The sequence below is a fragment of the Lycorma delicatula genome, chromosome 9, assembly GCF_047948215.1.
Source record: "Lycorma delicatula isolate Av1 chromosome 9, ASM4794821v1, whole genome shotgun sequence".
Taxonomy (NCBI): domain Eukaryota; kingdom Metazoa; phylum Arthropoda; class Insecta; order Hemiptera; family Fulgoridae; genus Lycorma; species Lycorma delicatula.
The window spans coordinates 81226519-81252782 of NC_134463.1; the positions used below are offsets into that span (position 1 = coordinate 81226519).

Below are 26264 nucleotides of genomic sequence, written 5' to 3' on the forward strand. Positions count from 1 at the left end.
AATAAATATAATAAATTCATCATCATACAAGTCACTGCATTTGTTGAAGACAGTAAACTTAATAACGTAAACTTAAAAACTTTATTTATAAAATATCTTGATTACTATTTATTCACCTGTTTTAACGATTTTTTTTCTATTTTAATTTTTTAATGTATTATGAAGACATTACAATTTTTTTTTATCTAATGTTATACTAAAAGATAATTATGTTAAGTCGAAAGTTTTATAACAATTCTGCATGATAATATTATTGTACTTCATACAACAGTAAAAAGATTGTGCACAAAAAAAAAACTCAATTGAAAGTAGTTTAGCAATTTTGTAATTGTTTTGTAATTATGTAAAAATGCTATATTAATATATGGAATGGAACAGAACGCAAGGAAAGTTTATTATCTCCCTACTAATCGCAGAGCCTGAAAAAATATCCCTTGTTGCTTGTGTTTATTGGATAGGTTTATTTATTTAATGGAGGTTATAGTTTTTTGTGTTTTATTTATGGACAGAGTTGGTGTTTGTGTTCCAATCCTTTAGACCAATGAGAAATAATTGACTGGGGCTGATCGTGGGAGACTAGGTGCATATGAGCTTAATACACCCGGTGTGATTCCCCTTCAGTCTATTCCCTGAAGTTCTTTTTATAATAGCGTCTTTCGGCCTAACAGGGATACGCCTTCGGAGGGTCGTAGTGTTTCAAGGAAGCAATGTGCTTCCCTTTCTGGAGGGAGTCGCATGTGCTGGCTGGAGCCACATTAATACATATACGACTGCAAAAGCATTATGCTCTTTTTTCTGTTTGATAATAAATAAATTTATCCAAAAATACACAAGTAAAATATAATTTAAAAAAAATTACTTATAAATAGATTATAATTAATAAAAATATATTATAATTACTAAAAATATATTCTAATTAGAAACATCAAAATAAATAAATATAAAAATATATATAGAGAATGAATGAAGAAAGCATGTACTTAGTTAGAAACACTGACCTAAATACATAAAAAAAAATAAGATTGGTCATAAAGATGGAATCAGGAGAGTAAAATTTCACAGATAGATTTTAAATAAAACAATAATAATTTTAATAACGTTAAACTTAATTAGAACTAACTAATCAATAATACCAAAGCTTTATGCTAAAAAAAAGTTAAAAAAAAGGAGACAAATTTGAAAAGAAATAATGTAATAAAGTATATTTGAAGATATGGTTTTCGTTCATCACCAGGATTAAATTTTATCTTCTTCATACTAATAATAACAATTAATATGTGCATAGTATTTTATATTTAATTACTCACCAGTTCTAAAATCATCTGAAGGACATGTTAGTGAAGGTGGATGGTGTATTTGTAACTCACAGAATGATATTGGTGAACTAAACTTCATTGTTTTGGGAGAAGTTTTATGTAGCTGCATTTAATAGATTATTATTTATGTATATCCCATAATGAATAATTGAGTTAAATGTATTAGATTCAATTAATGTTTAAAGTACTACCTGTGAACAAATGAACAAATAAAAACAATTTATAGTTTAGTGTAAGAGAAAATTATAGAAAAAGGAAATGTATAAAAATAAACATTTTTATTACAGCAGTATGAAAATTTTTAAACAATAAATACCAGTAATGTGTAACGTTTCCTGATAATTTTTTTTTTATGTGTGTGCTAATGCAAGTATAAAGATAAATATTTTCTGTAGATGGCAAATTAAAATACTTACTTTTTTAGGTCTCTAATTAAAAGATTATGTAACACAGTTTAAAGACCAGAATTAGATTTATTTATTTAGAAATTAATATTTCGTAAAAGTTAAAAAAAAACAAACAAGAATGTGAGTTATTTACTAATCAGAGATAAATAAAATTTTTAGCTATATGAACAGTAGTAGTTCTTGTCCATTTTGCATTGAATTTAAAAAATTGAAATCTATAGTGAAATTGAATTAATAGAGAACAAAAATCCACCACATAGAATTGAAAATTTGTACTTGATTAGCCAGAACCAAAGTTCACCATATTGTTTTAGAAGTAATATAAGCACTTTTTCCATGGGCACCAGGAATTACTGATGCCCATAAGAGCATCAAATTGCTTTTCATCAAGAAGGCACTTCCTCTATCCTCAATTTTTAATACTTTTTTATTCTTAACTTTTTTTATTATAAGATTGTCAGATGAAAATGACAAAAAAAAACAATCTTTAGTTTGGTCAGCAGCAGCAAGATCTCAAAGAAAGAATTTAAAGATGGAGTAAAATGTAAAGAGCGAAATATGTAACATATAGTTGACAAGAGACAGATTGGAAATTGTTGATGAGATCAAATTTAACTCATGTAAGAAGAGATCATGTGTTAGCTTAATGATGGAATCTATTTACTACTGCAGCTTTCCATCCCTTATTTAAGAAAACAGCAAATATCATTTTGAAGCAGAAAGTTTTATGAAAAATCTTTTTGATATATAGTTTGAAATGAGCAGGTTTTAAGATAAATCATAGAATGAACAATACTGCTTTAAATTTTTAAATTGAAGAATTGTGTTCTTAAACAATTTATTTAGATATCAAAAGTAATTAATTTTGAAAGGAGAAAAAGACTTGAGTACATAATGCAATTACATTCATTTAACAGTGTGATAAAAAAATGGGATATCACATTAAAAATTATTTGCAACTCAATTTTAAATTAATCAAATTGTATTATAGAGCCACTGTTTGCACCTTTTTCAAGGGAATTGCTGGTGGCACAGTTATTCAAATTGCTAGTCTGAGCAAAATAACAAAATGTCTTATATTATGTAATCAATTCCAAAATTATATTGTTTATTATGTTGTTTTTATCAAACGTGGTAGTTTGTAAGTTCCATAATTTTCAAGCATTTTGTTGAAACCATGGTTTTTATAATCTTCATGTAAAATTTACATGTTGTGATTATAATTTTTGGTGTGACATTATTTGAATAAGTGAATTTTGTTTTGTGTAGTGATGTGTTCCTTATATTTTTAGGTGAATGTGATCTTATTTTTGTTTGATGTGTGTGGTTTTAAGTATAATTATTAAGTTTAGTATTTATATTCCCGGGTGCTGTTTATCATTGTATGTTTAGTAGTTTGATGTGACATTTTGTGTACAGTATGTTTTTAAATTGGTACAGCCAATAAAGGCCATCATCTTTTAACACTCATGGTTTATTAATTTTTTTTTAAACTTAAATTTATAAATGTAATACTTAAAAAACAAAAAAAATTAGTATTGCATACAATCTTTGTAAACTGATAAATAATTTTTGTAAAAAATGATTAAATTTTTAAATTAAACCATCAATGTTAAAAATGACAAATCAAATGATTTTTTAATCAAGATCTCTTACAACTCATATTACAATGGTTTCAGTTACTCTCGTGGCAATTTTGAAGAGGATAAAGAGCTAATCACAAGTGTAACTGAAAACAAAATGATGTCACTTTTAATAACCTGTACTAAATAAATTTGGTTAAGTTTGTCATTTAAAAAATTAACAGCTTTAAATAATTTTCTTTGCCAATCATCAACGGACAAAACTTACTATTATTATATTTAAAAAATTTATTTTACTTGAAGATAGAATTACATTAATAAAATATAATATATATTAATAAATAAACCACTAAATGGCGATAAGCCATATAAACTGGCTAAACAATATGAGAGGAATAAGAAATAAATAAATAAACGTTTTATTCTGATTGGAAAATAAAATACATTATGTAAAATAAAATCAATATAAGATAAATATAAATATATACAATATATATAAAAAAATATTAATTATGAGATAAAAAAAAATCCATATTAATTATTTAAATCAAACACATGAAATATGTTAAGATAAACAGATGAAATATAAAAATCTACAATTTAGAAGCCACTATTGAAAATTACTTTGAGCATATTCATGAACATGTTGACTGGGATGCAGATAAATCATTTTATTTTCATTTATTTATTTTTTTAATTATTTAAAAAATCATTGGTAGAGTAATATAGTTTCCATAAAACAAGATCCTTTAATTATATTTTAAATAAATTGATGGGAAGATTTTTCAAATGGTTCAGCAATATATTAAAACTGGTAATTTATTAAGAAGCAAAATAAGGCTTGTGTTTATAAGTTAACGCAGTGTGTTGCATTACATGAAAACAGTTCTGTTGTTTATAAAGGTGAATATTATTGTTTATTTAGGAATAAGTGACTATTCTTTTTAGCAATGATTGCACATGCATAAACACAAACTAGATTAACATATTCAAAGATTAACGTATTCAAAACAAAGTAACATTAAATTTTCTAAATACTGGATTATATGATTCATACTTATGAGTTATGTATGGGAATTATGGGTTAATGTAGAAAATAATTATGTAGGAGTACATAATTTAAAGCTCATTCTCTGAGTAACTACGGCTGAGAACAAGTTTACAATTTGACATTACTTTAAAAGATTGAAAATGATAACAGCTAATCTTTAAGGAGACAGAAACAGAGTCAGAGAGAGAGAGAGAGAGAGAGAGAGAGAGAGAGAGAGAGAGAGAGAGAGAGAGAGAGAGAGAGGGAGAGAGAGGGGGGGAGTGAGAGAGAGAAATAATATTGTAAAATTACTAATAATTGTTTATATTAATACTTACTATTTATTAAATGATAGTCATTATTTAAAATATTTAAAAACATTTCAAGTAAAATGTCATTTATTTTCAGTAACTGACTTCTCTAAGATCTGAAACAGAAAAAATTGAGATATTGTATTATGAATATAAATTTATGTTTTATAATTTTCTTAAATTTACCTTGTATACCAATAACAAATTTATTTTATCAATTTGTTATTTCAAAAAAAACATTTTGTGTGATTCCTATTATATATGGATATGAATAGATACCAAAATTCAGTTTCTTTTTTATGGTTGCCTTAACAGAAGTAGAAGTTTATTAACTTGTAACAATGTTATGTCAAATAGAATAAAAGGAAAAGCTCTTGTAGACATTATTGCATTATTTATTTGATGACGTACTATAATAATTAAAATATGTTTTTTATTAACATAAAAACAGTGAAATAACATTAAAAAAAAATACTTTGCTCTCATTATTATAAAATTACATATTTTTGTAGATTATGTAAGCAATAGTTCTCTGTGTTACTTCATATATAATTAAAATAACTATTCTGGTAATTTCATAAAGGGATTAATGAAAATAAGAGGAAGACATTGCCCAGTGTAGTTCATTGAGATAAAATGAGAATAATTATTACACTATAAAAAATAATTATAATGCAAACATTTAAAAGTAATAAATAAATTAAAAACTATCTTATCAAAAGCTATATTAAAAAAAATAATTACCGTTGGCAATTTAATGTAAAAAAGTGTATAATGTAGAAAACAGAAAAATCATTACAAATTACATTAACAATTATAAAGGGCTAAATGAAAGTTGTCTGAATTCATATTATGTAAATTTATCTTATTGTTTAATTTGTACAATATAAATATTCACCAATTTTTATTTGTTTTTTACCTGATGAATTCATAACAGAAACTTAAAAGGAAGTTTGTATTTGGGAATATGAAGATGGAAATTTGTAACATATGAAAAATGCTATACCTGATCATGATTCAAACTCAGAACCTCTGAATGAAAGGTCAAGTTGTTACCACTACCCCAGAGATCAGCTTTGTTACTATATTTTGCTTTTGTAAGAAATCTTTCAATTAAATTTTAGATCTGAGGTTCTATTAGATGGTTTGGTCATTTATTAAAAATACCAATGTAATCATAATAATTAACATTTTAATTGAACTAAAATAATCAGTACGTTTTATAAAAAAAAATCATAAAGTATAATATTTAACATAGATTATAAATAGGATAAATTTTTCCATCTATTAATATGAAAATGAAAGTGATAAACAGAAAATTGAATTACCATTTCAATTTTTTTTAAACTTAAGACTATTATAAATTATTTAAAAAGCTTTTATTTGTTAACAAAGAAAAATATTGTCTATGGATATAATCCAACTAATCAAGTCGTATTTAGTTCCTGTGTTCATTATTGACACAACTGGCAATAAGAAGGGATTATAGTTAATATATAAAGATAATATTTGTATGGGATAATAGTTATAGAGTAATAACACAAGATATAATGATTCATATATATCGACATCATCTAAATGATTTAAATTTTTTTTACTGAGAGTTTCTTCTTATTGGAGGTATCCATAACAGGACAATTTTGCTGTCTACACACTTTTGGGAAATTATAGAAGTAGAGAGTGTGGACACTACAAAAATACACAAAAATCATTAATTTAAGTACATAGATGAGCAGTCTGAAATTTTTTACTGAAAATATTATTCACTTTGCATGAAAAATTATAATAAAGAAGAAGCAGAAGATAAAATAAAATGTCAGTTCCTTGTTCAAAGGAATCTTTAATTTAACTATCTTCATTTTTAAACTTTCAATTGGTTAAAATATTATATTATACCAATAATTCAATAATACTGTTGTACTATGTTACAGGTAATATGTTCGGAGGGCATGTAAGAGCAGTGTTTTCTTTAATCACAGTAATATTTATATTTTGTGTGCTATGTACCTTAACTTCATTTAAAGAGTTACCACTTGATCTTTTACACAGTGATACGCACAATAAAGGAATTAAGGTACAGTATAATATCTAAAAGAAAAATATATGAACTTGATTTGATATTGTTAACACTTACCTGAGATATGAATTTTTTAGCATAATTATAAATGTGTTGATCTGTCAGTACAGATATTTTAATTACAATGAGATCAGTCACATTTAAACCTGTCTAATACTCATTAATTTAGTATTTAAATTTGTTTTTTCTTTAAGCAAAGAACTTTCAAATTAAATACAGATGTATTTTTTTAATTAGATAATAATATAAAAAATTAATTAGGCAAATTTTTTGTGACTGCTAGAGTAATGCAGAAAAGTTGTCTGTGCTATCTTGCAACTCATGTAAACATATATAGCTCATATAGGTATTATGATATTTGAAATTTAATAAAACACACACACAAACACACAAATGTTTATTTGAAGATTATGTATATTTAGTATACAGTAAATGAGCCGACCTCCGTGGCACAAGTGGTAGCGTCTCAGCCTTTCATCTGGAGGTCCCGGGTTCAAATCCCGGTCTGGCATAGCATTTTCACACACGCTATAAATCATTCATCTCATTCTCTGAAGCAATACTTAACGGTGGTTCCGGAGGTAAAAAAAAAAATACAGTAAATTACAATAATATATTAAAAGCAATACGTATAATATTTAATTAACATTAATTATTTAAACCCCTAAGACATTAAAGTGACAATGTTCATCTAGACAGCATGTTCATTGTTATTCACTACAAAATCAGTCTAATTTTTAAAAATACAAAAATATTTTAGAGAAAACCTTATCAAAAAATAATACTATCTGATCATGGCCTGACACAGATTGAACTATTGCTTAAAATAAGCTTATACATCTTGTTAGCTTGTTTAGAGGCCATCAATACTGAATTTTGTTTGGTGGTTTATTAGTATACATTTATCTTTAAAATTTATATATATATATATATATATATATGTATATAAATTATAAATCAAATTGATCCACCCAAATACAGAAATATACATTAAATAAGATGACACTTACCTTATTTCATATTTTACAAAAACGTTTTTGTTGAAATCCACATTTTCAGTTGTATTTATTATAATTGTAAACTATTTGTATCAAACTACATTCCACACTTAAATACATTCAAATTTATCAAAAATATAAATTTTTTTATTTAAAAAAAAAAAAACTTTTTTTAAAATATAAATAAATAAGTTAAAAATATTTTTAAAAAAATATATATAATATGACATCAAATTTAGTAAAAATTAAATAAATAAGTAAATGAATAACTAGAATTAAAAGAAATATGTAACTTGGCCAGCCAATGTTACAGTACAGTGTGGATTTGAATTAAATTAAATTGAACTACACATTATCAATATTTGAAAAAGTGCTGCAACTTTAATGATAATGTATAGTTCAATTTAATTTAATTCAAATCTAACATTGGCAGGCCAAGTTACATGTTGCTTTTAATTCTAGTTATTCATTTATTTAATTTTACTAAATTTGACATCATATTTTATTTGTGTATTTTTAATTTCTAATATTTACATTTTAAAAAAGTTTTAATTTTTTAAAAATAAAAATAATTTATAATTTTGATAAATCTGAATGTATTTAAGCATGAAATGTAGTTTGATATGAACAGTTTAAAGTATAATAAATACATGCAACTGAAGGTGTGGGTTTCCACAAAAATGGTTTTGTAAAATATGAAATAAGGTAAATGTAATCTCATTTAATACATATTTCTGTACTTTGATGGATTGATTTGGTTTATAATTTGAATATTAGTACAGAGGAATGAATAAACCCATATTAAAGTCAATACCCACTGACTTTATAAAAAAAAAAAAAATATATATATATATGTGTGTGTGTGTGTATAAAGTGTCCATAAAATAATGGTTAAAATGGTTAATAATGGTTTAAATGGTTATAGCTTCAGAACAAAGAATTTTAGAGAGATGAACTGTACATTAAATAAAAGAGAAGCACTTCAATTATTTGTGTGCAAAAGCCTAGTGCATGCAAGTTATGTTTCCAGTACATGCGTGTTATTCATCATGTTTCAGAGGAAGGTTCAATGTGTGTTGTGGTTTGCTAAGTTTGAGTCAGTTACACATGTTAGGTGTGAATACCGTTGTGTGTACAGTGAAGACCCCATATGAAAATAACATTCAGTGATGGGACAAACAGCTCAAAGAAACATGCAGCTTACTGAAGTCCAAGTCAAACATATCTAGGATAGCCATTAGTGTCTGATGAAATGATTGAAGCTGTGCAAACAAGTTTCTTGTGCAGACCAAAGAAATCCCAGTTGAAGTGTTCTAGACAGTTGAGCATTCCTAAACAACTGTTGATAATGTGTTAAAAAAGGTTGTTAGTTTTCACTGTGTACAATATTCAGTGTGGTGTGCTGTTGGACAAGATTGAGTTACTGGTCACTTCTTTTTTACTAAAAAAAAAACACAATAGTGGGAAACATCTTCCTGGATACGTTAGAAGGGAATGCATTATCCCAAATACCAGAGAATTCCATATTTCAATTAGGTGGAATTCCTTCACATTTTGCTACAATCATGCAGGATCTTCATAACAAAACATTTCTCAGCAATGAGCCGAACAAGAACGGTGGATTGGCTGACCCCCAAGGTCTTCTCCAGACCTTACCCTCATGGATTTCTATTTTTGGGTTTATGTAAAAACAGAAGTGCATTCTATTCAAGTTTGAGATCTGGACCATTTAAAAGAAAGGATCACTGAAGCTGTTTCTTTTATCATGTTGGTTGTTCTCTGCCACGTATAACAAGGGACTTAATATGGTCTTGACATCTGCAGCAACTAAGGGAACACAAATCGATATCTACTGAACATGAAGAAACTTGGAATCTTTCTCTTTCATTTAACAAGTTCATCTCTCTACAAGTACAGTTTAAAAACAATACTTTGTAAAACTTCCAAACAGAATTTTATTATAGTGACTTGTGTATATAAGCAAGATTATAATAGAGGTCGGTTTTTTTTAAAAAACCGTTCAATCTATCTTGGGTGTGTTTGTATTCAGATTTATTTTTTATTAGCTTTTTACTGAAATATTTTAATGTATTTATTCTTAAAATTATGCTAAAAACATTGTAACAATTAAAAATTATATTAATAGAGTCATTTCAATTGAAAAAGTTACAATGATCAGTTTGGGTGTCATAGTTTTACTAAATTGGCAATTAAAGTAATTAATACTTACTAAATTATGTTAATAAAGTAGTTTTATTCTGTTTGCTTTTCAATAAAAATTAATTTAAAAAAATTTTATTTAATTTTTATTGTCTGTAACTGCATCAAATTTTTCAGAATTGAATTCTCTACATATTTTATCTTGAAGTTTTATTTTATTATTGGAAATTTAACAAAATAAATTTATGCCAAATCTAACATGTTCTCAATTCCACTCTTTTGCACTCTATAACAATTTCTTCAGAAAACTTGAAAATACTTTACAAGAGCCATTTTTAAAAAATTTTTTATTAGATTACATACAAAATCAATAATTTTTCTCAGTAATCCCTGTCTGTAGGGATTTAGTATATCATTATGTGAGCTTTGAACAGAAATATGGGCGAAATATTTTACTAACTTTAACTTGAAAATAAAGCATTTCCAAACCTATAAACCTTCTATGTGTCTATGTGGATTTTTTTCATTATGCACTGCAAATTTGCAACTTGGAACAGTACTCTATATTTGGGTCAGTGAAGAATAAAACAGGAAACTACTTCATTTCTCACTATATCCAGTAAATCATAATTTTAATTTCAGAATGGTTTTATAATTCTTGGGAATGATGAGTAACTAATTTTTGAGTCACCTTTAGCCATTAGAGTAATGGTACTAAACAATATATGTATATATTAAGATATTTCAGTACTTATTATAAAATTATTACCTAAACAAAAATAAAAATGTACATAAATGAAAGAATTTGCTCCAACTTTTGTTCTTAGAGTAATTGTCAGGTATGAAATGACATTAACAAGGTTAGCAGTTATGTGAGCATGTTTTTGTAAAGTGATTTTGATTATTTAAAAGGGTCTCTTCAGCGCTTTCACATTTTTTTCCTTGATCTGAATCATTTTGAACGATATTTTCAATTTATAACCATAACCAAACATTTTAAATGTTAAATTTTTGATTTTGTTAATTTACCACCAGAATTGTGTTAAATAAAGGAAAAAACAATGAATAATGTAAATCCAGAACTGTAAGTAGTAATGTAAATAATAATAATAAAAATAAACTGTGAATAATGTAAATTAAAATATGTAAAAGAGATGTAAAATATAGTACATAAAAGTTAATTATTTTTGTTTATTTAGGATGAAGATCTTGGATGTATAATTAATGATGAGAGTATAGAAGTGAAGCCATTATCAAAAGATCAACATACATATGGATCAATGCATGATTATCACAGTGCTACGGGAAATGGATCCCTTCAAGTTCGTAAATTAATTAACTAATAACTTTTACAGTAAAACAAAAGAAACAAAAATTAAAATCAACGTAAATTAAAGAACAAATATACAGACAGATTCAGAAGAAGAGGGAAATAATTTTGGAAGTCATTCTAGAGCTTGAAATAAGGAAAAACATTCACACAAACATACGTCCAAAAACGCATTGTTATTGAGTTACAGCTTGCAAAAAATTTTGCTGGATTTCAGTTCCCCCAGTGAAGTGAGGTTACACTGAAATTTTTTAAGGCATTATATGTGCAGTAGATTTGATGATTTCTTATGTGTTCTGACCTGAAAAGTGGAAGAAAACAGATTCCAGAACTACATCTCCAGTAGTTTTCATGATATCCAATGCAAAACAAAAAACATGTGTTTTTAGGTTTGAAATAGAACTTTTTTATAAATTTTTTATCTATGAATTATCTTACTTCATTGATGAAATGTGTTGGTGCTCCATCAACTTGATATAGATTTCAGTTCATTTCCCCAATGAGAAATTTTTAAGATCTTTAATAAATTCATTGTTTAAAAATCTCAGATAATTTCTGCACGTGACATGTTTTTGTAATGTAAAAGAGCCTATTAATTGGTTACTGATTGTGCCAAAAAGAAAGTTAACTGAAAATTGTTGCTGGAAATCTGGAAATCTTCACACCACCGATGTGAATTCCATGTGTTGCTGCTTATGCAATTACCTTCCTCCGGAAATAGTATGAACAGAATTAATTGGTAATTATTGTTTTTTTTTTCTGGGCGCACAATGAAGTATCATCATCAGTGCCCAGACAAAATATTTATATAGTAAATAAATAAATGTCACCAAGATGGAGGTGTTTCATAAAGGTGAACTTTATGAACATGATAGGTCCATGAGGATTTGTGCATGATCATGGATCAATCCATGAGCATGTAAAGTCTCTAGACTGTACTTTGTGGAATGTTGAGTCGTGCAGAAATTCTTTAGGTGCTTGTTGTAGGACTAAGCTGTACTATCTGAAGAATGTTTTCCCTTTAATCACCATTTACTGCTTGATGTTCATATAAAACAAGAGCACTGGAAAACATTCTCATGAAGATTATTAAAGAACACAGATAGACAAAAAAAAATGTTTAATGTTTCTCTAAGGGTGATAACATTTCTTGAATTGCTTTTTTGCATACATTACAGATCTCTAAATACAATTTTTCTGTCACCCTTAGTTTTAAATAAATTACACTTAAAAAAAAAATTAAGGGAAAATATAGTTAAAATGTATAATTTTGCATGGCTATACCTGTGTTAGAATGATTTTGCTGATGCTTTTCTTTTATAATAGCCTCAGGCACATCCCAAATTAATGTCCAACACTAATCAGCTAGCATGTTACAATTCCATTTCCCTTTATGGCGGCTTTCCATCACCAAAACGTCTTGGTGGAAACATTCACCATGTGCGTCACTTATGTCTCTGAGGTTGTCTGGGAAAATATCCAGATGTGAGTGGAGGAAATGTATTTTCAAAGACATATTACATCCCATAGCTGTGTATGAAGTAAGAAGTTGATTAACAATATTGTGGTAATTGTCGGATTATTGTTTGCCAAGAAAATTTTGCAAACGTCATCAAATGACGCCCAAGTTGCACTTTCTACATCATTTAACACTGAGTTAAATACATCATCTTTGACCAACTCTCTTATTTGAGGACCAACAAATATTCCTTCTTTAATTTTTCCTTCACTTACATTTGGAAATTTTTGCCTGATATACAAAAATCCGGGACTATCCTTCATTGCTTTTACAGAATTTTTCATTAGACCTAGATTGATATGGAAAGGGGATAAAAATATTTTTTTTTATGTTCAACTACGAGCTCATGAATAATATTTTTTCCAATTTGGAGTTAAGTTGTCTCATTTCTTCCACTCTTTGGTAACGTAATGGTTATCCCTTGCTCAGCTCCCCCATTTGCAAAGAAAATACATGTACTTAATTTTGTTTAACTACATGTCTAACAAAATAGCTATAACTTTCAAATTACCACATATGTTCCAGCTATGCTGTTTATAATTTACTTTTTCAAGAACGTCTTTCATCACATCATGTGTCTCTTTCAAATTAATACCATAAGTGATTTGTATCAAAGAATATTTGTTACCATTGTGTAGTAGAACCATTTTTAAACTATACTTGGATAAATGTATGAAAGGACGCTAGTCCTCAGGCTTATGAACTTGTCCTAAGTGCAACATAACCTCATCAATATTTGTGCAATAAACCAAATTATTTTCATCAATAAAATACTGCGAAAGTTCTGAGAAAGGTACACCAGGTGGCTTTGCCACCTGGTGTACCTTCGGCCATCCTCTTAAATATACAGAACAATTGTACATATTATATGAGGAGCATCATTTACACAATTTCAAGGCATTATGACACTACACTGTTAACAAACTTAAGGCAGCAATAAGACTGAATAAAATTGATTCATTCCTAAATCCAGTGCTTAATACAAACAACACAGCTGTGTTTTCAGCTACATGTTTTGACCTGTACAGGCATGATTAATCTTGTCCATGAATGCCCACTTTTCAGTATTAGATATGATGTCATAATATGTGACAATGATATTATGATTTAATTCTTTGTCTAGTATTGTTTATTTATAGCTTACAAATTACGATAACAAAGTTAAACAAAAAATGGGCTAACAAAATACAATATAGCAGCTTAAAATGCTAACTATATTTTGAAAAATGAAAAAAAATCTTTTAATTAAAATTCAAAAATTTTTCGAAAATGGTGGGTGACAAAAAGATTCGGAGTTCATATTCGTTTTCAGCATAAAAAAAAAACAGTTTATAATCACGCATTGCATGTTAGGAAACAAAAATTATGTTATCAGTGTAATCTTCCATTAAAAATTATACAAAATACTTTACAATCTGGAACTACTCCAGGATACCTTATTGATATCTTCCTCTGAAGCTGGAGCACTTACATCGCAAAAGCCGAACTCAAAAACAATATACGCATAATCTGCCTGAGGGAAGAGCATTTTTCAAAACAAAGAATTCAAAACGAATTTCACTTTTTTAAATTCAGATTCAATTGGAAAATTATAAATACAGTTTAAAGTACAATAAACACAAAAATACTGCATAACTTTATTCTCAAAAATTATTAAACATAATCAAAATTACATGAAAAACAACTAAACCGCCTAATGTTTATTATTAACACGTAACCGCAATGTTACAAGTAGTATTCAAACTAACTTCGAAGCATACAGTTAGTATTACCAATCTAATTTTTGGTCCAAAAACAGTTGTTTTTAATTTTTACAAATTCATAGTATTTTTTCTGTTAAGTTTTGTTCTGTTTTGTTTTTAATAATAAAATTTGATTTTTTTTGTTCTTCATATACTTTATTACATCAGTTTTCTCAGAATTAAATACCCTAAAGTCTTGATATTAACATTAACGGATTTATTAGTCATTTAACAAAATTATGCTACAAATCTAAAAACACCGAATTTTTCTGTTTCCGTTGGATAACATGAAAACTACTGGAGATACATTTCTAGCACCCGTTTTATCCGATATTTCGGATCAAGAAACATCAAATTTACTGCCTATACAATGCCTTAAAAATTTCAGTATAACCTCACTTCACCGGTGGAACTGAATCCGGGCGAAATGTCTGGCAAGCCATAACTCGTTAACAAAGTGTTTTTGAACAATGTTTGCGTGAACATTTTTTCCTTATTTTAAGTTGTAGAATCAGTTACCAAACTTTTCTCCTGAATCAATAGTGATTCAGGAGAAAAATTTGGCATATATATAGATATATGCCAAAAAGAGCTGGTAAAACACACAACTTTACTGGCTACGTCAGTCAAGTCGTACAGTACCTTGCACAGCCTTTTTTCATTTTAGGTCAGGGGTCTGTAATTTAAAAAAATTGTAGACATTTCTTTGTAGCTATATATGTGAGCCGGGCTCCGTGGCGCGAGTTATATCGTCTCGGCCTTTCATACGGTGGTCCTGGCTTCGAATTCCGGTCAGGCATGACATTTTTCACACATGCTACAAATCATTCATCTCATCCTCTGAAGCAAAACATAACGGTGTTCCCGAGGGTTAAAAAATATAGAAATAGAACTATATATGTGAAGTTATAAATTTCCATAACTGATTTTTGAAAAATATTTAATCTGATGGAAGATAGATCAAAAGAATAAAAAAAAAAGATGTATTTTAATTTTAAAAGTTAGAGGTTAATTTCTAAAAAATCAACCTCCACAGTAAGTAACAAATTTGCTTCAATAAAGTTTTTTTTAAAATGCATCTGCAGAAAATCAAAATTGCTTTTTACGATATCACTCCATCCTCTCAACAAATTTTGAAAAAATATTAATATGATCAATATATACAAATATTTGATCCAAATTTGAAGAAAATTGGTTTGGTTAATCCTGTGACCCGTACTTTCCTCTTTAATATAGCTATTCTAGTTATATTTGCCAGGAAAGTAATGCATATATATACACAAAACATATATATGTGGTAAGTTTTTTAAAAGTCATTCAAATGCAAGAAATGTACTGATAGACCAATACAATACTGTATAAAACAAAATTCATTTTGAATTATGCATGTACAATTAATTATTCTTCAAAGCATATTTTCTTAAGTTTGACAGCTACAAATCAAAGTTTTAGACAATATAATATTAGTCACTAGTCTTTATAATATTACTAGCAGAATCTATAATGCAATATAGAACAAAATTATTAACGTTTTATCAATATTTTTACTTTTTTATTAATGTTTTATTATTATTAATAAAATATTGTAAAAACTAAAAAGATAATTTTCTATATTGATTATTAAGAATTATTGGTATCATTTTTTTATATGAAAGTAAAAATTTAATTAGACTACAGAAGTGTTAGTGGCAATGTGTACTTAGTATATATTGGATATCTTTTACTTTAAGTTAGGTTTCAACTCGCTATTTTAAATTACTCTTGTTTTAAGTCCTATTTTAAGTTAGGTTGTATTCCCAAAAGAACTTGTTTTTAGTTATTGCACTTCTATACTCGACCATTACATGTATATGTGTGGTCTAAAATGATTTTTGATTGAAAAATATTTTTACTTTACTGAAGAATCCTTTCATAAATAAAATAGACATTTTTTCACTCCTGGAATAATATACACCATCAAAAACCAACAGGAATATTACTGTTTTCAGTTTCAGGCATTATCTTGCTCCCTAATCATATTATTTAAAAGTTAGTACTTCCAACTCGCAGCCTGATGTGAAATACATACTTGAACTAAATTAATTTCATAAGACTCACTTATGGGTATAATTTGGGCAAAAATGAAATTTATTTTTAATTTAAGCAATACCTTTGGTATGACCACATTTAGTACTCATGTCCTCTTGTATAAAATTACTGTGACTATATTTAGTACATTTTTTACATATGGTCTGAATACATAAAATTTGTTATAAATATTTGACAAGAAGCTGAGTATGAAATTTGCAGGTGAAATTTTCTCTGAATATCTGTAGTTTTGAAATAAAATTAAGATTAAAATTGGTAAACACTACTTGAGAACTTTTTCTTAAATAAAAGATTCTGATATTTTTCTATAAAATAATTTATCTTCATAAAAAAGCCCTACTGTTAATTCCTAGTATAAGTTATTGGAAGAGTTCATTTTTGCAGAAATCAGAATAAAATAACTTTTTCCATAGGAACAGCAAGGTCAAGATCTTCACTTACTTCAGAAGATTAGCTTTCAAATGATACAGCCTACTTCCAAAATTTCCTTCTCGATCATTTTTTATTTTGTAAAAATGAGGATTTTTTTTAAATGACATGAAACCTAACATGAACTAAATAACTACCAGCAACAATAAATAAATAATAACTTTATTACATAGTAACTGACACTTTCACATTGTACAAAAAGTAAAATAGGAATAAGTAATTATTTTTCTCAAAAACAACATTCTGTAATGTAATATTAAGCTAGCACTATAAGATAGTATAAATTTTAATGGACTGTTTAGTTTATGAATTCTTGCATAACAGCTATTCAACTAATTAAAAGTAATATACCATTTTTGTTCATAGAGGGTCAACAAAACTGAAACCCATGCTAATTTAGTAATTTATTGGAACTTTAGTGTGTTATCTATCCATTTGAAGTAATTACTTTTATGATCACAGTGGTACAAAAGATTGAAACCAATCTTTACATGTGAGCAAAATCAGTACACATGATTCATTGAGTCAAACAACTTTATACACCATCTGGTACACACAGGCTGCTAGTAAAACTAAATTTGTATCAGATTATAGGAGTTGAAATGTTAATGCAAAGAAGCTTATTGAAAATATCTAATAGTCTTACTCCTAAATTTTTTTTTTAGAAAATTTATTGATTAGCATGAAATTGCATCTGTATTAAGTTTATATTGTTTCTGAGATAAAAAAAAAACTAGTATGGGAAGTGTGAAGAGCTACTTTTTTCTATAGATGACAGTTAGTTTTTCAAATTTTTCATCTGGTAATGTTATTATCTTATTTTCTTACATTTTACAATCTTTAATGATTTTAAAAAGGAAAGAAGAGGAAAATTGTAGATAAATTGGTTTTTATCTATGATATTTTGGATATACGTCATTTGTTTAAATAATTTTCAAAATTACACTGGTCAACATGATTTTTTTCTCACGAGTACCAATAGGTTTTTTACCAATGCAGTTTTTTATCTTGTTTTCAAATATGTATTCAACATTTCTCCATCACCCATAGTTTTTTGTAATTTTAATTTTTTTAAAATGTTTTTTCATCCATTTTTTATTGTCAAGTAAAAGCTCCTAGAGCACTGTAAATACTATGGAACCAAATGAGCTAACTCAAAGGGAAGCATTGCTACTATTGCACAGGTTCAGATGTGTATAGACATGTACAAACGTGATCTAGAGTAGCACACATTCATTAGAATGATGTCAGGTGTGAGATGGAGGTGAATCGGTAAACATATCATTGTGAGTGCTTTACGTGTCTGAATTACTGTGTATTACATATTTACAACTTCCTTTTAATTAGTCGTTAGTTACAAAATGCCTAGAGTTTGTTTAAATCATCCTAACAATTTTTGTTATGTATGTGGTGAAGTGACGCTCAAGTCCCAAACGCGAAACCTTACTTCATTAGTGAAAAGGTGTTATGAACTCTTTATTTTGGGTGTATAGTCGGTAACCAAACAAGGGCCTGCCCCCCACATACCTGTTATTTATCATGTTCTAGGCTTCTCACTGCATGGAAAAATGACACATGTCACATGCCATTTGCTATCCCTATGATTTGGAGGGAACCCAAAAATCATTTTTCTGACTTTTATTTGTTTTAACAAACATTAAAGGGATTATGTCAAAATCAAAACATACAGTGGTGTACCCTAACTTGCAATCTGCAATGAGACCAGTTCCACACTGCGAAGAACTGCCCATACCAAAGCCTCCAGAACATGTGACTTTAGATGAAGAGAGCTCAGAGTCTGATAAAAGTAAGGATGTAAAAAAAAAGATTCTGTTGATACAAATTTTAAACAAAGCATTTCATCTGAACCTCATTTACTGACAAGAAAATCCTAATGATTTCTTACGAGATTTAAAATTATCCAAAAGGCAGTCTGAAATGCTTGCATCCTGGCTAAAAGAATGAAATCTTCTTCAAAAGAATACAAAGATATGTACTTATCATAATATTCATTCTGAATTTAAAAACTATTATTCTGAAGAAAATCGCTTAGTGTTTTGTAATGACATTTCTTCTCTTATGGAGACACTTTATAATAAATATAACTCTACAGAATGGTGCTTGTTCATTGATTCCTGTAAAATGAGTTTAAAAGCTGTGCTTCTGCATAATGGCAATAAATTTTTATCAGTATCTGTGGTTCACTCTGCTAATATGAAAGAAACATATGAAAACTTTAAATTTATATTGGAAAAGCTTCAATATGCAGTGTATGAATGGGATTTGTGGTGATTTGTAGGTAATTGCACTTATTCTTGGTCTACAGGTTGTTACACAAAGTACAGTTGTTTTTTGTATTAATGGGATAGTAGGGACAGAAAAACCCATTTCATTAGAAAAGAATGGCCTAAATGCAAATCACTCATTCCTGAACAGAAAAATATGAAACATGACCCATTGTGTAATCCTAAAAATGTATATCTACCTCCATTAAATATCAAACTAGGATTAATGAAGAATTTTGTCAAGGCCATGGACAATATTCCTGGTTTTATGTACTTAAAACAGAAGTTTCCTAAAATTAGTGTGCAAAAATTAAAGAAGGAATATTTGTGGGTCCACAAATACAGTCACTAATGCACGATGAAAAGTTTGAGGAACTATTTAATCCACAGGAGAAAGCAGCTTGGCAAGCATTCAAAAATGTTACTCAGAGTTTTTTTGGGAAATCGAAAGGTGGAAAATTACCATCATATTGTCAATGATGTTATAAAAATTTGGGTTGTAATGTGTCCTGAAAAGTACACATCCTGCAGTCGCAACTAGATTTCTTCCCAAAAAATCTTGGTGCAGTGAGTGATAAGCACGGTGAACACTTTCATCAGGAGATTTCAGCTATGGAAAAGAGGTATCAAGGCAAATGGAATCCTAATATGCTGGCCGATTATTGTTTGACCATCAAGAGGGATTCTCCACAGGCAAAATAAAGCAGAAAATCATAATTTCTTACTTTCTAGGCAAGTCAAATATTTAAATATTGTATAGTTAAGAATCCAGAAAGTATTAAAATGTTTGAAATTATGAATGCCTGCCTCTTAGAAATTTTGTGTGTTGGGAAAAACAGATATCATATTTGAATTCAGGAGAAAAAATATTATCAGAATCAGATGTTTTTCAATCCTTTTAGGTTCCCCAGTGCTATTACAGTATATATCTCTGTTCATTACTACTGATAAAATAGTTGTGATTCAGGAGGCATTACTTTTTTATTAGAATTTTTTTTTATATTCTACAAAATTACTTTGTGATATAAAGATTTTTAAACAGTCAGAATGAAAGAGCACATGGCAATAAGCACACCAGGAAACAGAAATTGGAAACAGTCTGAATGTTCTTTAATGTGAATCTGCAATTATTAATTCTGTAACACGATTACACCTATACTTTTCATTCTTGTTAAAAATATACTATTAATAATTGATTTATAAACCTTGAATAAAGTGGTAAGTTACTGCAGATACACAAGCTTTGTCTTCTTAAAGCAATAAGAAAAAGTAAAAGAAACTACCTCTTTGTTTTATAATCTGTTTGGTGGTTCTGCTATCTTCAATTCAGAATTTTCTGGGTTCAAACTTTGGTAAGTGTTAGCTCTTTCTCCATTCTTCAAAATACATCTCTTATCATTAAAAGGAAAATATCTCTGATTCAAAATCTGCCTGTAAATGTCAATATAAATAATTATCTACACTTTCATTACAATTTTACATTTTATTTTCATTAGGACTCTTTTATTTACTTTCTGCTTGAATTCCAAAAGAAGTAATAAAAAAACAAACCTTCTTCCTTTTTAATGTTTTAACTATTTATTCTGAGCATGTATAAATAAAAAAACCCAAGAACAAGCTTTCAGTTGCAGTAAACGTTTTTCAAATGTTTTACAATTTCTTTTACCATAAAATAAAGCCCTATTCACACTGCAAATATTCAAAGTATAACAGTTACTAAAAGGTTTTGTTAAGGCATCTAGGAAACAGTTACTGGTGTCACACACTAGCAATTATTTGTGTTATACTTTTCCTTAACACCGACCAAAGTTGATTATTATTTATTATATTGTTCGTTATGTAAAATTATATTGAGTAGAAATACAGGAAAAAATGTGTATACTGATTACTACTGGGACTAATAAAAACAGGTCATGTTAGAAAATTGCCACTATTCAGAAACGTAGTATATGAAAAAGGCATCTTTTTATAGCTGCTACTCATGCTGTTCTCATATTTTTATCATTGATACTTCAAATTGTGGAGATTTAATCTGAGTATTGAATTCTACAGTAATTATTTTATTGTAAAAAAAAAGAAAGAAAAAGTCAAGTTACAACATAACAGCAACAACAGGGAACATGGAATTTCCTGGTCACTTCAGGCAGATGGTCAGATTACACAAGTGATCACATTAAAAAGGTATAATATACTATGATTTAAGAAAGCTCAGTTTTCATTTTATCTAAATAATTTATTAATAGTTTTGGATATTTATTAATTAATATCAGTTAGATGCCTAATGTTTCTAAAACCCCTTCTATAAATGTTAACTCAGAATTAGTAATTGAGGTTATATACACATAAACAATTTTATATTCATGAAGATTTGCTTTGCTGATAGCATTTTATATCTTAATGATGACAGAAGCTTATATTTGGGTCTATTCAGAAATGAATTTCTGGTTAATATTTTTCTGTTGTCTTAAATAAAACTAACATTTTTTTTATTCTATACTGAAATTAAATTTCAAAACGTATAAAAATCAATGATGAATAATAATTGTTTTTTATAATTTTTGTTACTGTAAACGTTCTCAGTTTGCTAGTCTTGGTAAAATTATTACTGTATTTTGCTATGTATTAAAAAATGTTGTAAGTTTTAACTAAAAATATGTAAAAAAAATAGACAAATATTTTAAAAAATTGTCTTCTAAAAGTAAATATAATTGCATTTTTTTTGTAATTTAATCAGGAGACTATGTTCGCTGACAATGATTTACCACAACAAAAAACAGATTTATTGAAAAATCATGACAATGGGCACATCAATGCAAATTATGTTGAAGATATTCCACCTATACAAGACCACACAGTTATTCCTAATCTGGAGGTAAGCATAACAAAGAATAATTTATACTTTTTTTAAAGAATAATTAACACAAAATTTTCATATATTTTTAAAGAAGATTGATAAGAGGCATGGCTAAATGAGATGCATACTTTTGCCATTAGGCTTATTGTATAACCACCAGAGAGAAAGCAAAAAAATCTGAGAATTGGTTCACATTAGCTTTTATCATCAAAATTCCAGCACTCTGAGCATTGAAATACATTCAGATTACACCCACAGAGTGGGAAGAATATGTAGAGGATTAAGCAATGGGTGGGTGGTGAAAAACGGCAACCTGCTCAACATAGATCATAATTTACTATCATGTTCAAGACCCAAATTTTTATGATTATTCATTTATGTTCACACAAGTATGAATTCATTTGTTTAATTAATTTGGATGATATTTCTGGAACTATTATAATTAAACTGGTGTAGTTTTTTTGTTTGGAAAAAATAACCTGGAATTTAAAATGAATTTGGTATTTTTAGGGTGAAGTATTCTCTAAAAATTCTTATGCTTTCAAAACTGCAGGTATTGTTTCAAATTATTTAAACTTATTTTATATATTTTTTGGGTAAAGATCAAAATAATACATACAAATAATACAGTCTTTTAGTAAAACAAATTCACAATAATTTTTTCTAATTGTTCACATTATGAAATAATTAAAAATACATCAATATAACAGATTAATTCTTTATTTATTTTATTTAATGTGAAAAATGGAAAACATGACACGGAGTTTGAGATTTAAAAATGACTTATTATTGATGTGAGTTTGAGGAGTAAACATTGGGTATATAAATCCGAAATGTAAAATTTCCATGTTGTGGTTAATATTTTGGCATATGTCCTGTTTTTATTAGTTGTTCATGTTACATTTTTCAAAGGTTTAATCATATTTATCATTCTTTTCCCAGAATTATATTATGATTGTGTTAACATAATTAAAGATTCGAGATCAAGTGTTCGTACTGAGTGGATGTGGTTTTCTGAAGCTCTGATAAATTATATTAAAGTTATTGAACAGCATGTCATGGCAGATTTTTGATTAATTAAATTAACTTACGCAGTGTTTTACTTTATTTTCTTTTGTAATAAATGTGTATTATTTGTTTTATTTGAACTTTATACATTTTTTATTAATTTTGTTTTTTAACAAAAACTGTGAAGTTTTAAATAGTCAAATGTATATTTATGCCTAACATTAAAGATTATTTTTCACTGACAAGGAGTACAAAAGAAATAGGTCAAATAGTTTACCAGAACAATTATTAAGCTTGTGAAAACAAAACAAAAGTGAGGGCTTGAAATGTTGGAGCCGGCAGTTGTGTCTATGAAAGAGATCGAATGGCTATTTGATTGAAAAAATTAGCTGTATTTGCCACCAAAGAAGATATCGGTTTAATTATTATTAAAGGACTTATACTTTATGTAAGGAAAATCATGCACTAAAAGACAAAGTGAGCGGTCTTAAAAAACAGAATTGGGAAGTACAGTGTAAACTAATTATTTAGAAAATAGAAATAGAAGAAATAATGTTATCATTAAGGGGCTTTAATGTGAAGAAAACTGGAATATCACAGAAGTTGTTAAAAAATGTTGTGCCGAAAGGTTGGGAATGAGTAATGAGATTTAGGTAAATTGTGCATCTCCCCTTGGGATAAATCTTAAAGACTGGCCAGCAGTTGCACATTTCCTGGACAACTGTATCTTTAAAAATGTGCATAAACTGAAGGGGATGGAATATGTAGTGCACAGGGACTTCTCAGAAACTATTTAATTTTAATTTTACTACTTTTTTTAATTAAAAAAGAAATAAAAAAGGCATTACCGATAAAGGAAGTTTTTATGCAAGGAATTTTTAAGAGTGTAAAGGAAAATATTTACTTTACAATGGAAGATGACAAGCTATAAACACAGACTGTGACGACGGAATACGTGAATCATTGGAGCTATTGGGGCACAACTACTCGCACGTGATAATATTATAGGCAACTGGAAAACGAAGGAATAAGTGAGTCAAGTAAATCAGTCTGCTAGACTGACTTAAGGGTCCAGAGTTAGATAAATTAAATATTGTGTGTTATAATGTTGCCAGTCTCAAAGGTAAGCACTTTAATTTCCTTTATTATCTTAAGGGTTATGATATTTTTGGTCTTGTAAAAACTCATTTTGAAAGTGATAATGTGGAAATATATTCAAATCTTTTTCAGAAGTATATATTCGGTTGGGAACAAGCAATTAGAGAGAATCAGTCTATGGTAGGACAAAGGGGATGTTAATAGGTTATAAATCGGTCTTAAAAGACAGTATTCAGTTAGATAATACGAGGGGAGTATTGAGAATAATGAATACTTTTTGGTATTTGCATAATTATCGGAAGGGAGGAGGTTGAATGCAGAATGGATTGTGATTTTCTCATGCTGGGTGATTTTTTTAAGGAATACTATTTGAAAAAAAAATTACCTATTTAATGGGAGAGTGCAACGTACAAAAAACAGCTGAGCAGCCTATTCCTGGGGAATTATATCAGGATTGTAGTAGTCAGTAATTTTTTTGAGTTAAAATCCTCAAAAGACAAAGTTATTAATGCTGAGGGGAGTTCTGTATTAAATTTATTTAATAATAATAGTAATTTATTTATAATTAATGGGCAAGCAAAGGTTGATGAAAAGGCTAAATTTACTTACATAACCTTAAAGGGTCATCTGTTCTTGATTATTGTTGATTTTCTTTGGATGGTGTAAATTTAATAAAAAAATTGTTTAAAGTTAGAACAGATATATTTTCTGATCAAATGCCAATAGAGCATAGGTGAAGTTTTCCTAAACTGAAGTGGAGTCATAGTATGGAGGCAGATTTACAAGTAAAGTAACACAATAAAGGTGTAAATATTGATCCTTCCTTTGGAGGTAAATGATGCAAGTGGTTTACTTAAGAACTTAATATATAATGCAGTAGGTAGAATGATAAATTAACTCATATTAGGTACATTTATAATAGAAAAAGCTGTAAGCAGGTATGGTTTGATGGCGAATGTGATTTAGTCTGGTTCAAATTGTTTAAATTGCTAAAACAGTATCGAAAGAATGGAACTGGTATGGTGAGGAATGAATATTTGTATGTTCTTAGTTATTTTAAAGCACTATATAAACAACAAGAAAGGAATACTTTTATTAGGTAGTCAACAAATTTAAGAACACTGAATAACGTTAAGAATGTTTCAGATTTTAAAAAATAATAACTTTAAATGTGACCCAAAAATAAAAACACAACAATGGGTGGGCTATTTTCAAAAATTATTTGACATAAATGTAGAATATGAAACAATACTCTATGCGGTCCCTTACTATCCTGATTGTTCACCAGATGGTAATGTAAGTCTTGATGAACTAAAAGAGGTTTTTAATAAAGCTTTGGGACTGGATCAAATTCTGTACAAGTTTTGTAGAGCAGCACTTATAGAGTATCTTAATTTAATTTTTAGGTTTTTTAATAATATATGTATATAAAATCATGGAAAGGTGCCAGAATCCTTCAAGACGTTGATTATATTTCCTTTATGTAAAAATGGTGACATTTCAGTGGTAGGAAATTGCACGGGTATTTTGTTTATTGATGGGATTGCAAAATTATTTACAGGAATTTTATTAAACAGACTAGAATAATGGGTATCTTTTAACAAAATTTTAATTGAAAATCATACAGGGTTTTGAAAGGGTTATTCGACGACAGATAATACTTTTAATTTAGTAAGTATTTTAAATTTGGGCTTAAAAGATAAATGTGAAAAAGTGCTTTTTTTTTTTCTTTTTTTTTTTTTTTTTTTTAGATTTTATGGCTGTGTTTGGTAGTAAACGTAGGAAGGCAATTTTCTATAATTTGTATAGTGTGAAATTATCAAGTTAAGTTTGTTATTATGTTAATGAATCTGTACAAAAGTACAATGTCCTAAGTACAGTGTAATGGGGGTTTCTTGTCAAAATTCAAAATGTGTAACAGGATCAAAGAAAGCTGTTTGGCATTTTCCTTGTTTTTTGCTTTATTTATTAATGATCTTCATGAAGAATTGGGGGATGGTATGGAGATAGATCAGTTATTGGTCCGGGT

General features: G+C 27.9%; 1 protein-coding gene across 5 annotated transcripts in view; it reads left to right on the forward strand.

Moving 5' to 3' along the window:
• Positions 1-26264, forward strand: part of lovit (loss of visual transmission) — a 127335-nt gene that overhangs the window by 66829 nt on the left and 34242 nt on the right. For all 5 annotated transcript variants that reach the window (XM_075376048.1, XM_075376050.1, XM_075376049.1 and 2 more), the window contains 3 exons: positions 6579-6721; positions 11082-11204; positions 22010-22147. In XM_075376048.1, the coding sequence (XP_075232163.1) occupies positions 6579-6721; positions 11082-11204; positions 22010-22147 (404 nt within the window). The remainder of the gene's footprint in view (positions 1-6578; positions 6722-11081; positions 11205-22009; positions 22148-26264) is intronic.